Genomic DNA, 14,344 nt, shown 5'->3' with positions numbered 1-14,344 from the left:
CGCGTGATGCCTCGGCTCGGCCGCCACCGTCAGCATCTCGGCCCTTGCGGAGAGGGCGCCGGCCTACAGCCAGCTCCGAAAGCGCGGGTCGCCTAGCGAGGGCACAGGGAGGGGCCTCGGGCCGACCGGATTTGTGGGAGACATCTGCTTCCGGGGCCGCGGCCATCGCGACACTTCGGCTCGACAGGCCCGCAGAGCTGTACGCAGGAGCTGACCGCGGCCCCTACTGTCCCTGAGTCCCGGCCGCCTTCGCTCCGCCACCCGCCTCCTGAGCCAGTCATGTTGGAGTATCTGAGCTCCCTGCCCACGCAAATGGTGAGGGCGCTGTCCGCCTCGGCCCCAAGATTCCTACACGCCGCTCGCGAGCCTGGCAGCTCCGCAACCCTTGTCCGAGACCCACCCGGTGCAGCGCGGTTCCTACCCCGGATGGCTACTTTCTTCCCCGAAATGAATCTCCTGGGTCCCCTTCTGTCTTCCCCCACGAGGATACCCCAGCCCGGGTTCCGTGAGTTTTTTTTAATTCCCCCGGGAAACCCAGAATGTCATTCCTTGCTTAAGTTCTTGGGGAAGTCCCATATATTGGGATCGCCTTGTGCCAAAGCTGTGAGGCTAGGGCAGGAATGTACCTCTTCGGTGGTGGAACCAATTCCTGCTTTGCTCTCCTTCACCTCTAGGATTACAAGGGCCAGAAGCTAGCTGAACAGATGTTTCAGGGAATTATTCTTTTTTCTGCAGTAAGTATTGGTTTTGCATAGTCTTCTCTCCCCACCCCCAGCTTGACTGTATTTAATATACTTTCTTTGTCTCTAGATAGTTGGATTTATCTACGGGTACGTGGCTGAACAGTTCGGGTGGACTGTCTATATAGTTATGGCGGGATTTGCTTTTTCGTGTTTGGTAAGAAATTTATGGGTGCTTGGATGTTAGTGGCAACTTAGGTTTTCAGAATTGGGTTGTTTTGGTTGGCCCTAGTAGTGAGAACCGGCACCGTCGTTTCCCTCATCCTTCTCTTGCTATCATTGGAAAAGTAAATGACAAATAGCATCAGATGAGGTTAAGTTACATTTCTTTTGGCAGGCGATCCAAGCAGTAATCTTAAAGTCAAACTAGAACTTAAGACCTTACGGTCTTCATAGTGCTCCCTCCTCACCTTTCTTTTAGCTCTTAAAGCCACGTGTAAACAATGAGCCTTGTTCTCACAGTATCTTGTCTGGGTGGTGGCACACAGTTTTCATAGGAATGTCAGTTTCCTTTTTTTTTACCTTTAGCATAGGAGTCATTTGGGAAACGGAAATTATACATAATGCTCTTTTAAACTTTTAATGGCCATAAATGATGCATTTTCTCTGTTCTGACCCAGCTGACACTTCCTCCATGGCCCATTTATCGCCGGCACCCCCTCAAATGGTTACCTGTTCAAGACTCAGGCACAGAAGACAAGAAACCAGGGGAAAGAAAAGTTAAGAGGCATGCTAAAAATAATTGATTGGGGTTTTCATGATTGAGCTTTACTACTGCATCTGCTTTTGTTTCGTGTGACATGAGCTAAATTGTTTTCGTATCCAAAACATGAGCTAAAACACCTGTGCTCAGCTGTGTACAGATTTTGTTCTCTCTGTATTTCACTTCTCTGTTGGGTTTTGATTTATAAATACTTTAGACCTTCTCTTCACAATCTTCTCCTGAAATGGAGAACAGAAAACACAAGTATGCAAAGTTTCTTTCAGGTCTACAAAATAATGAAGAATAAAAGCCTCATAAATGATAGTACAATTTAACTATCAAAGTTTTATAATTCATTATGACTCGTCAGGCTGTTTTAATGTTTTCAAATAAAACTCACAGTGCAACTCAATGTCTGAAGAGTCTTTCGTTTACTGTTCTGCAAGCATGACTACTAGTAAAAGCCAAAGTTATAAGTTCGTGGTTCTGAAAGTTTAAGAACCATTTCTATTTTCTGAAGCTACAAGTTCCTAACATACTTTTTTTTTCTTTAACAACAGCAAGCACCTATAAAAAAAAAACTTTTGCTTTATACATTTAACATCTTATTCAATGCATGATTCATATGTGATATCTTACAGCTATGAAATTTACCACAATAGTATCTTGGTACCACTAAAATAAGGCTACTGCCAAGAAGAAAACATTTAATCCAGGCTTTACCTAAGGTGGCTCAAAGTGGAAACCCATAAAACTGTAAATTCCTTTAAAATTTTCCAGAGGGCCGAAGAGAAAAATGTTCTAAAGGCCTTGTGGGAGGGATGGGAGTGGAAGGGTTATTACAGGTAATATTCTGTTTCTCAATACCAGGATATAGGACTTCCAAACTAGGAGTTGAAAAAAAAAGGGAGCAAAGACCTTAATATAGCAAAAGTCAGGAAAGGATTCTAAAAAAGGGGAAGAAAAATAAAAGATGGCAGAAACAAGAACAAGCGTATCAATAAGTATAATAAATGTGATTATAAAGTTAAGAGCTCTCAATAGGGTTAAAAATCACATCACCTCATGTTCTCCAAATGACACCCCACGGTTGAAAACAGGAGCAAGGATATATTAGGCAGATGCAACCAAAAATGAGTGGTAATAGTGAAAAAGAAATATTTAATATCAGAAAGCATTAAATGGGGCAAAGAGGGACATTTCATAGCTGTAAGATGTCACTTATGAATCATGCATTGAATAAGATGTTAAATGTATAAAGCAAAGATTCTTACATATACCGGAATTTGGCAAAGCTACACTCCTGGTAGGAGACCAACACTCTACCTTTCAGATTTTGATAGATCAAGGCAATTAATATGAAGACTTTTGCACTTGTTCCACATACCTGGAACATCTTCCCTCAGATATACATGACTTGTCCTCTCCTTTCAGGTTAGGTGACATTCAGATGTCACTGTAAAGAAGCATTTCCTACTACCCTGTCAAAGTATGGGTATGCCCCATCATTCTGTGTCTACTTCCATGGCATTTAATATATCTCAGTATATATTTGATAATTGTCCTCCCTAGAATATAAGCTCCATGGGAACAGGAACCTCGTTTTGCTCAGTGCCATTTGCCTAGTACCTACAACAGTACATGACACATTATAGGCACTCAGTATTTACTGAATGAATGATAACAGAGCTGTGCTGCCCAATATGGTGCTACTAGTCATGTGTGTCTTAAGTTTAATTAAAAATTGAGTTCCATTGCAAGGGCTCATCAGTGCAGATGTAGAACATTTCCAATATTTAGTAGAGAAGTGATTCTGCCTATGCATGAGAATTAACCTTTACTGAATGCACAAAGGGCCATCCCAATGATGGATCATGTACTGAACTACAGGGGAAAACGACTCCAAGAAATAGGGGTTGTACAGGTCATATTCAGTAACAACACTGCAGTGTAGCTGGAGCAAGGAGACAGAATTTCCTTGGCCTTCTAAATACATGGAAATTTAGAAACTTTTAAAAGAAAAAATTATGGAATCAAAAAAAAGGGTTCTGAAAAACCGAGGGGCAGGACAGGAATAAAGATGCAGACGTAGAGAATGGACTTGAGGACACGGGGAGGGGGAAGGGTAAGCTGGGACGAAGTGAGAGAGTGGCATGGACATATATACACTACCGAATGTAAAACAGATAGCTAGTGGGAAGTAGCCACAGCACAGGGAGATTCAGTGCTTTGTGACCACCTAGAGGGGTGGGAGAGGGAGGATGGTAGGGAGACTCAAGAGGGAGGAGATACAGGGATGTATGTATATGTATAGCTGATTCACTGTTATAAAGCAGAAACTAACACCATTGTAAAGCAATTATACTCCAATAAATATGTTAAAAAAAATAAGAATATTCAGTAAATGAAAAAAAATAAAGAGAAAATCAAAACCAGAATTACTATTTAGAAACTAACCTCAAAAAAAAAAAGTCTCGGGCTTCCCTGGTGGCGCAGTGGTTGAGAGTCCGCCTGCCGATGCAGGGGACACGGGTTCGTGCCCCGGTCTGGGAAGATCCCACATGCCGCAGAGCGGCTAGGCCTGTGGGCCATGGCTGCTGAGCCTGCGCATCCGGAGCCTGTGCTCTGCAAGGGGAGAGGCCACAACAGTGAGAGGCCCGCCTACCGCAAAAAAAAAAAAAAAAAAAAAAAAAAAAAAAAAGTCTCAAATGTGGCCAAAGATATGTTGAGAGGGAAATTTATAGTCTTAAAAATGTGTTTTGTAATTAAATAAGAAAGATGAAAAATGATTAAGCACCCAAGAAAAAAGCACCACAAAATAACCAAAGAACAGTAGGATAAAAACTGAATGAATGTTTAAACAAAAATATACAGAATGGGGCTTCCCTGGTGGCGCAGTTGTTGAGAGTCCGCCTGCCGACGCAGGGGACACGGGTTCGTGCCCCGGTCTGGGAAGATCCCACATGCCGCGGAGCGACTGAGCCCGTGAGCCGTGGCCGCTGAGCCTGTGCGTCTGGAGCCTGTGCTCCGCCACGGGAGAGGCCACAACAGGGAGAGGCCCGTGTACCAAAAAAAAAAAACACAGAATGGTAATAAAAAAGGTATGGAGGAGATCTTTTTTATTCTAAGAAAATAATATGTATAACTTTATACCAATAAGTTAGAAAACTTTAGTAGAACTGATGACTTTGCAGAAAGATGTGGATTTCTAAAACATGCAAGAAATGGTAAATAGCTCAGGAAGACCAACGGTTTGCCAAAAATTTGTCCTCAGCTGAGCACTAGGACTAGATGGTCTTAGAGTTGAGTTGTTAAAAACCCTTCAAAATAAAGAAATTTCAGAAATTAGGTCATGAACCCGGGCCTAGCACCTGGCACATAGTAAAAACTAAATAAAAGTCTTTTATGTGGACTAGAAAGGGAACATTTTATTATTTTGTGTGTGTGTATAATTTTCATAAAAGGTAAGACATTTTTAACTGTAAAAAATGAAAATATTTCTGGAGTCATATTCATGTTTAGAGTCCCTCAAAATGCAGATGTTAAAATTTACTAATCAAAACTTTTATAAAAACTATTTGCTAGATGGGTATTGCCCCTTATTAAACAACTAATAAAATATGTGATATACAGTTATACATTTAAAACATGGGAAGACAATATTTTGATGTATAAGAAGACAAATTTCAGGAGACAAATATGTCCAACATAACTAAAAGGATCTGGACTTTACTTAAAACCTGCTGAATTAGAAAAGGAATTAGCGTTTAAGGAATGTTTTCGCTGATGGAAAAATAAATCTTAAAAAGAAAAAAAAAATCCCGTATGTAAAAACATATTGATTTACTAGCCCAAAATAACTCCTAGTTTCAATTCTTGTGTACCCTGAATGAGGTCCATATTAAATGGAAATAAAATGTTAAACATCCATCAATATGCAAAAAAAGGAATTCAATGCTCAAGTACTATATATAATGCCATATCTTTAAATCTACTCCCAGAATTATAAAAAAAATAATTTATCAACTTCTACTTAAGGTTATTAACAGTAAAAAGTAGTATCACTGGATATATGTCATTTATTTCTCCTATTGCTTTCGTCACTCTAGTATAATATAAAACTTCCAATCCAGTATGTTATATCCCTGTATTCAAGCTAATAATAAGTACCTTAAAAAAAATAGTTCTAGATATCAAGTTGGTTTAAGGCTCAGTAAACAGTAACCAAATAAACGTCGTACAACAGATTTTCCCTCATAAAAGAATAAGATAGCCAAAGGTTTTTTTCTTTTGTAATAAGCTTGCTTCATATCACTCTGTCCAATTTTTTTCTAGTAAAAAAAGGCCCAACCAAAAAAAAAGGCCCAACAAAATATAAGGATGGTGAATGGCCTCCAGTCATTATTATAGGTTTGTTTGCTTTTGTTTAAGCCAAAAACGTTTGAAAATAGTTTCATTCTGGCAGCAGATTAGGTAAATTCTCAAAATTTTACATTATCTTCAAAAAATTTTAACTGGCGAGCTTTCACATTGTAAGTCACATACTTTTCACCCATGTGCTCCCGCAAACGTACCTATTTGGGAAACATAAAAAAAAAAAAAATCAGTATATAGTAGAAAAAAATATTTCTGTAACCTTAAAAGGGCTATTCTAAGCATGATACCAAGAGCAGAAACCTTATGGGATAATACTAATAGTTCTGTTTACATAAAAATTTTAAATGTCAAGATACCAAAAAATAGTCATAAGAAATTAAAGAGCAAACAATAAACTAAGGAAAATATTTGCTACATGCCAAAGAATTAATACCATTAATGTATAAAGAGCTCTTAAAATCAATAAAACACAGCAATATTAGAATATTAGATTGTAAAGCAACTATACTCTAACAAAAAGTAATTAAAAAAAAAACAGCCACCAAACACCTGTTATCCTTATCAGAAACCTAGATATTCCATTTCATATCACACACATGAAATGGAGAAAATAAATTAATTGAAGGGAAAAAAAATAGAATATTAGAATTGATAAAACAAAATCAATCCCATATATAACTCAGTACAGGCATTTACAAAATAATACAACCAGGGCTTCCCTGGTGGCACAAGTGGTTGAGAGTCCACCTGCCGATGCAGGGAACGCGGGTTCGTGCCCGGGTCCAGGAAGATCCCACATGCCGCGGAGCAGCTGGGCCCGTGAGCCATGGCCGCTGAGCCTGCGCGTCCGGAGCCTGTGCTCCGCAACGGGAGAGGCCACAACAGTGAGAGACCCACGTACCGCAAAAAAAAATAATAATAATAATAATACAACCAATTAACATAAAATTCAAACTGACTAGTAATCAAAAAAAAAAGGACTATTTGATACTCAAAGTATGTCTGTTGAAAGAAATGCCTGAAATTGAAATAACATTTAATAATATGTTAAACAGATGTAATGCACTTCCTGATACAATGAACTGAGAAGGACACAACATCACCTCTGTGGTATTCCTACCAAAAATGCATAATCTGGATCTATTCATGAGGAAACATCAAACACACCCAATCTGAGGGGCATTTTATAAAACACATGGCAAAAACGTCAAGGTCATGAAAAACAAAGACTCAGTAACTGTTCCAGATTAAAGGAGACATAACAACTAAATCTAAGATGTAATCCTGGGGCTTCCCTGGTGGCACAGTGGTTAAGAATCCGCTTGCCAATACAGGGGACACAGGTTCGAGCCCTGGTCTGGGAAGATCCCACATGCCGTGGAGCAACTAAGCCCATGCGCCACAACTACTGAACCTGCACTCTAGAGCCTGCGAGCCACAACTACTGAAGACTGTGCACCTAGAGCCCGTGCCCCGGAACAAGAGAAGCCACCACAATGAGAAGCCCACGCACCACAACAAAGAATAGCCCCCACTCACTGCAACTAGAGAAAGCCCGTGCACAGCAATGAAGACCCCATGCAGCCAAAAATAAATAAATAAAATAAATAAATTTTAAAATAATAATAATAATAAAATAAAAATAAAATGTAATCCTAATTGGTTCCACATCCAGCATGACAGCGTGAGAAGCTCTGCAGACCCCTCTTCAGTGAAACTGTTGAAAATATTTAAAAAACCAACTATTTAAAGTCTCTGGAAATGGTCATAAGGGCATACAGCAAATAGGGACCCTTTTTTTTTTTTCAAGAAAATCTACTAAAACTCAGTTAAAAACAGTAAAGCTACTAAGAACAATGAGAGTCAGTGAACTGAATTAAAATGAAATGTCTCCCTCCCCACTCCAGCTCAGTGAGACAAAAACTTCACTACACTGGTGAAGTCAAGAAACTTCTTTCCCCCTAACTCCTAGTTGGAAGGCAATCTTCCTGGGAGGGGCAGGACATCGGCATATTTCATCCTGCCCCCAATACCTAATGGAGACAGTAAGCTTTGGGAGAGTGCAGCCAAGAGGTGGGAGCTTCTTTTTTATGCCCAGCTCAGACATGTAGGATAGAGGCTCTATCTTGGGTACAGGGCCACCGGAAATACGGGGACCCCAATCACCTTTGCCCCAGACCATAAAGTGAAGTTTCCATGCCGGGTGAAGCATGCCAAGAAGACCAGATGCTACTGCCTCTCACCCCCTCTGAGCTTCCAAAGTGGGGGTATCACTCAGAGACAAGCAAGCTACTGTTCCCACTCCCAGCTCCCGAGCTGTGCTCCCAGATTTTGCCTGGGGGTAGAAGCAAGACATAAAATAAGCACCAAGTCTTTAATGAACTGACTTCATTTGGAACAGAGTGTGGAGAATTCAAGCCTAAGGGTGTTCTCTAAAACTGGAGGTAGTGGTGAAAGGCAACTGGGAGGAGATTAGTACTAGGTACGTAGGATATAGGCTAAACTGTACGCCAGCTACTTTGAAAGAACCAAGAAGCTGGAGGGGCCCTGGGTTCAGAACAAATCTCAAACACTAAGCTTGGGAACCACCTCTTCAAAGGAGCTCAGCTTTGATTGGATCAGCCTATGGAGCAATGTAGCCCCAGGGCATTACTGACAACAATAAAAGCGATCAGCTGGCAACCAAAAAACATCTGGGTGGGGCTTCCCTGGTGGCACAGTGTTTGAGAGTCCGCCTGCCGATACAGGGGACACGGGTTCGTGCCCCGGTCCGGGAAGATCCCACATGCCGCAGAGCGGCTGGGCCCGTGAGCCATGGCCGCTGAGCCTGCGCGTCCGGAGCCTGTGCTCCGCAATGGGAGAGGCCACAACAGTGAGAGGCCCGTGTACCGCCAAAAAAAAAACAAAAAACAAAAAACAAAAAAAAACCCATCTGGGTGAAGTCTGGGAAAGGGAGCATCAAGAGAGCTCTGCTAGGGACTTCCTTGATGGTCCGGTGGGTAAGACTCCATGCTCCCAAGGCAGGGGGTCTGGGTTTAATCCCCAGGGTCAGGAACTAGATCCTGCATGCGTGCCGCAACTAAGAATTCACATGCCGCAACTAAGAAGTCCACATGTCGCAACTAAAAGATCCCGCATGCTGCAACTAAGACCCAGTGCAGCCAAAATAAATAACTAAATAAATAAAGAGAGCTCTGCCAAACCCACTGTCATTCCAAGGTAGCTGTGAACATACCCAAGGCTGTACCCTAGGGGCAACATCAGAGACTTTACATTGTGGGGACTAGGGTAAGGGGTTCATAGACTTTACTAATATAATCCAGCCAATCACTAAACAAATAAACAAGCAAATAACAATAACAACCCCCCACCACTGGAGGCCAATACTCAGACTTGTAACCATTTATTATCTAAAATGTCTAGTTTCCAACAAAAAGTTATGAGACATGCAAAGAAATAGAATAGTATGACACATACACTAGAATAAAAGCAGGCAAGAGAAATTGCCTGTGAGAGCAGCCAGATGTTGGATTTAACAGACAAAAACATCAAAGTAGGTATTATGAGCATGTTCACAGAACTAAAGGAAACCATGATTACAGAAGTAAAGAAAGGTATGATGACAATGTCACATCAAACAGAGAATACTGAGATGAGAAGAGAAAGAAGGAATTAAAAAAACCAACTGGAAATTCTGGAGTTGAAAAGTGCAATAACAAATGAAAAAATTCACCTGGGAGGCTAAACAGTATATTTGAACTGGCAGAGAGAATAAGTGAGCTTGGAGATAGATCAACAGAGATTATGCAATCCAAAGAACAGAGAGAAAAGAAAATGAAGAAAAATGAACAGTTTCAGAGAAATGTAAGACACCATTAAGCACAACAGCACATGTATAATGGGAGTACCAGAGGAAGAGGAGAGAGAAAAGGAGCAGAAAAAATATTTGAAGAATATTGGCTGAAAATTTCCCAAATTAAAAAAAAAAACAATCTACACATCCAGGAATCTCAATGAACTCTAAGCAGGATCATCTCAAAGAGATCCACACATGGACTCATTAAAGTAAAAGTCCTGATGCTGTAATGTATACAGAAGTCAAAATGTAAGGTTGGGGGCTTCCTTGGTGGCGCAGTGGTTGAGAGTCCGCCTGCCGATGCAGGGGACGCGGGTTCGTGCCCCGGTCCGGGAAGATCCCACATGCCGCAGAGCGGCTGGGCCCGTGAGCCATGGCTGCTAAGCCTGCGCGTCCGGAGCCTGTGCTCCGCAACGGGAGAGGCCACAACGGTGAGAGGCCCGCGTACCACAAAAAAAAAAAAAAAAAATGTAAGGTTGTACACATGCAACTTATATAATGTTATAAACCAGTTATCTCAATGAGAAAAAATAAATCTAAAAAAATAATAAAAAGCAATATTCCAACAACAACAACAAAGTAAAAGTGCTGAAAGCCAAAGGCAAGGAGAAAACCTTGAAAGCAGCAAGAGAAAAATGACTCAGTACTTACAGGAGAACCCCAATAACATTAACAGCTGACTTATCATAAACAATGAAGGCCAGAAGGCAGTGGGATAACATATTCAAAGTACTCAAAGAAAAAACTGTCAACTAAGAACTGCATATCCAGTAAGGCTATCTTTCAAAAATGAAGGCAAAATAAAGATATTCCCAGATAAACAAAAACAGAATTTGTGACTAGCAGACTTGCCTTACAAGAACTACCAAAGGAATCTCATCAGGCTGAAAGCAAGAGACCCCAGTCAATAATTCCAATTTACATGAAAACAGGAAAAGCACTGATGAAGGTAATTATGTAAATAAAAACAATATAAATACAAATTGCTTCTCCTTTTCTTCTCTGAACTGATTTTAAAAGCAATTGTATAATACAATATGTATAGAAGATGGTGGAGGAGGAGGAAGCACCAGGAATCTATCTCCTCACATGGACAAAAATTGCACTGGCAGAATCTGCCAGATGTAACTATTTTGGAACTCTGGAGTCTATTAAAGGCTTGAAACATCCAGGGGAAGGCTTGGATGGTAAATTTTGGTTAATTCCAGTCAATTTCAGCTCTTAGCACCCCACTACCTAGAGGCAGGTAGCTGTCCAACATTCCTGGAGCAGCCTGTAGATAGCTTGTAGGAGCCAGGGTAGGCAGTAAGAATCTTGTCTTCCAAGTACTAGGGATCTCTGTACTGACAGCTGATTGCTGCTTCTCATCACAGAGGGGCAGACACAGAGGCAGGCAACCATTGCTGCAATGCTCATTGACATTGTTATAAACACCATAGCCTTCAGCTGAAGCAGCTTCCAAGGGATTTAAAGGGACTAACATAGGTATTGTGGGAGTCCCAGAAGAAGACAGAAAGAGGACGTGAAATTATTTAAAGAAATAATAGCCAGAAACTTCCCAAGTTTGATGAAAGACATGAATATAAACATCAAAGAATCTCAACAAACTCCAAGTAGGATGAACACAAAGAGTTCACATTCAGACACATTATAATCAAACTGTCAAATGCCAAAGACAATCTTGAAAGCAACAAGAAAGGAGCAACTCTTCACATGCAAGGGATTCCTCAGTAAGATAATAAGCAGATTTCTTATCAGAAATTTTGGAAGCCAAAAGGCAGTGGGATGATATTTTCAAAGTGAAAAAAACCTGTCAACCAAGAATCCTGTACCTGGCAAAAATGTCCTGCAAAAGTGAAAGAAAAAAGAAGGAAATCTTGCCATCTGCAACAACATGGATGGACCTTGAAGGTATTATGCTAAGTGAAGTAAGTCAGAAAGAGAAAGCCAAATACTATATGAGCTCAGTTACATGCAGAATCTGAAAAAAACCAAACTCATAGAAAGAGACAACAGACTGGTGGTTGCCAGAGGCGGGGAGTGGGGGTGAAGGAAATGGGTAAGGGTGGTCAAAACGTAGAAACTTCTGGTGAGTTTTGGGGATATAATATACAGCATGGTAACTATAGTTCATTGTACTCTATTGTACATTTGGAAGTTGCTAATAGTAGATCTTAAAAGTTCTCATCACAAGAAAAAAAAATTTATGACAGATGATAGATGCTCACTAAACTTATTGTGGTAATCATTTCAAAGTATATACATATATCAAATCATTATGTTGTATACCTTAAACTAACACAGTGGTACATATCAATTATTTCTCAATAAAACTGGGTGGGGGAGAACTTAAGACATTCCCAGATAAATGATGAAGAAGTTTATTACCACTAGACCTGCCCTGCAAGAAATGCCAAAGGAAGTTATGCAGGTAGATATGAAAGCATACTAGACAGTAACTCAAAGCTGTATGAAGAAATAAAGATCTCAGTAAAGGTAAATATATGGGCAATTATCAAAGCTAGTATTATAACAATGGTTTGTAATTCCATTTTTTATTTTCTACATGATTTAAGACACTAATACACTAAAAAAATTATTAGTCTAAAAAGTTATTGGTCTAGTACTAATATAACTTTGGTTTGTTCCACATTTTGTTTTCTTCAAAATTTAACAGACTATTGCATTAAAAAAAAAAAAAAAACAGTGGCTTCCCTGGTGGTGCAGTGGTTGGGGGTCCGCCTGCTGATGCAGGGGACGCGGGTTCGTGCCCCGGTCCGGGAGGATCCCACATGCCGCGGAGCGGCTGGGCCCGTGAGCCATGGCCGCTGAGCCTGCGCGTCTGGAGCCTGTGCTCCGCAATGGGAGAGGCCACAACAGTGAGAGGCCCGTTTACCGCAAAAACAAAACAAAACAAAACAAAAACCAATTACTAGTTTATGTTTTTGGTTACACAATGCAATACATAAAGATGTAATTCTGTGACATCAATAACCAAAAGGGGTGGAGACAGAGCTTTAAAGCAGCAGATTTTTTAAGTTAAGCTGGTATAAATTCAGATTTGAGTATTAAAACTAGGATGTTAAATGTAATCTCCATGGTAACCTCAAAGAAACTAGTTATAGAATATACACTAAAGGAAATGAAAAGGGAATTAAAGTGTTTCACTACAAAAAAAAAGAAGTACTAAACATAAAAGAAGGCAGTAATACAGGGTATTAGGAACAGAAAAAGCTATAAAGCATATAGAAAACAAACAGCAAAATAATGGAAGTTCCTCCTTATCAGTAATTGCTTAAGTGTAAATGAATTAAACTCTCCAATCACAAAGACGGAAATTGGCAGAATTGTTAACAAAACTATATGCTTTCTGGGGCTTCCCTGGTGGTGCAGTGGTTAAGAATCCGCCTGCCAATGCAGGGGACATGATTCGAGCCCTGGTCCGGGCAGATCCCACATGCTGCGGAGCAACAAAGCCCGTGTGCCACAACTACTGAGCCGGGGCTCTAGAGCCTGTGAGCTGCAACTACTGAGCCCGTGTGCCACAACTACTGAAGCCCATGTGCCTAAAGCCTGTGCTCCACAACAAGAGAAGCCACCGCAATGAGAAGCCCACGCACTGCAACGAAGAGCAGCCCCCACTTGTCGCAACTAGAGAAAGCCCGCGCATAGCAATGAAGACCCAATGCAGCCAAAAATATAATTAATTAATTAATTAATTTTTTAAAGAACTATATGCTTTCTACAAGAGACTTTAGATCCAAAACAGATTGAAAATGAAAGGACTGAAAAAGATATCCCATGCAAATAGTAACCAAAAGAGAGCAGGGGTGACTATACTAATATCAGACAAAACAGACTTGAAGACACAAAAGGTTACAAGACACAATGACATTATACATTAACAAAAGGATCAATACAGCAGGAAGATATAATAATTATAAATGTTTATGCACCTAATAACAGACCATCAAAATATTTGATGCCAAATTTGACAGAATTAAAGGAAAAAAGACAGTTCTACAAATAATAGTTGGAAACTTCACACTCTCAATAACAGATAGGACAACCAGACAGAAGATACGAAAACAGAGGAGTTGAACAATGCAAAAACTAAGTAGATCTAACAGACATATAGGGAATACTCTACCCAACAATAATAGGATACACATCCTTCTCAAGTGCACATGAAACATTTTCCAAAAGAGATATATATATTAGGCCACAAACTAAGTCTCAATAGATTAAAAAAGAACATACAAAGTATCTTCTCTGACCACAACAGGATAAAGTTAGAAATCAATGACAGAAGGAAACTAGAATATTCACACATATGTGGAAATTAAATAACACACTCCAATGCACCAAAGAAGAAATCACAAGGGAAATTTAAGATATTGAGAGACAAATGAAAATGAGAACAATATACCAAAACTTATGAGATGCAGCAAAAGCAGTGCTAAGGGGGTAATTTATAGCTGTAAATGCTTATGTTAAAAAAGAAAAAAGATTTTGGGACTTCCCTGGTAGTCCAGTGGCTAAGACTCCGCGTTCCCAATGCAGGGGGCCTGGGTTCAATCCCTGGTCAGGGAACTAGATCTCACATGTTGCAACTAAGAGTTCACATGCTGCAACTAAAGATCCTGCATGCCACAAGGAAGATCCCAC

General features: G+C 40.3%; 2 protein-coding genes across 4 annotated transcripts in view; one reads left to right on the top strand and one right to left on the bottom strand.

The window, feature by feature from the left end:
* The first annotated feature begins 131 nt into the window (after positions 1–131).
* On the top strand, positions 132–1,855 carry SPCS1 (signal peptidase complex subunit 1). Its single transcript, XM_081246366.1, has 4 exons — positions 132–315; positions 675–734; positions 811–897; positions 1,361–1,855. The coding sequence occupies exons 1-4, from the start codon at positions 280–282 to the stop codon at positions 1,484–1,486; spliced, it is 309 nt and encodes a 102-aa protein (XP_081102492.1). The 5' UTR covers positions 132–279; the 3' UTR covers positions 1,487–1,855.
* A 3,414-nt stretch (positions 1,856–5,269) lies between these two features.
* Positions 5,270–14,344, bottom strand: part of NEK4 (NIMA related kinase 4) — a 43,373-nt gene continuing 34,298 nt past the window's right edge. For all 3 annotated transcript variants that reach the window (XM_081246352.1, XM_081246353.1, XM_081246354.1), the window contains one exon: positions 5,270–6,017. In XM_081246352.1, the coding sequence (XP_081102478.1) occupies positions 5,925–6,017 (93 nt within the window). In that variant the 3' untranslated portion in view covers positions 5,270–5,924. The remainder of the gene's footprint in view (positions 6,018–14,344) is intronic.

The sequence above is a fragment of the Mesoplodon bidens genome, assembly GCF_964165515.1.
Source record: "Mesoplodon bidens genome assembly, chromosome: 10".
Lineage (NCBI taxonomy): Eukaryota > Metazoa > Chordata > Mammalia > Artiodactyla > Ziphiidae > Mesoplodon > Mesoplodon bidens.
The sequence above is the reverse complement of the archived record's forward strand: the minus strand, read 5'-3'. Positions and strand labels throughout refer to the sequence as shown.

Bases quoted from the DNA above. Each gene is read 5' to 3' on its own strand.
- SPCS1 (XM_081246366.1), top strand. From the start codon at position 280: ATGTTGGAGTATCTGAGCTCCCTGCCCACGCAAATG. The intron at 735-810 runs GTAAGTATTGGT...CTTTGTCTCTAG, and splicing joins GAATTATTCTTTTTTCTGCA to ATAGTTGGATTTATCTACGG. The intron at 898-1,360 runs GTAAGAAATTTA...GTTCTGACCCAG, and splicing joins GATTTGCTTTTTCGTGTTTG to CTGACACTTCCTCCATGGCC.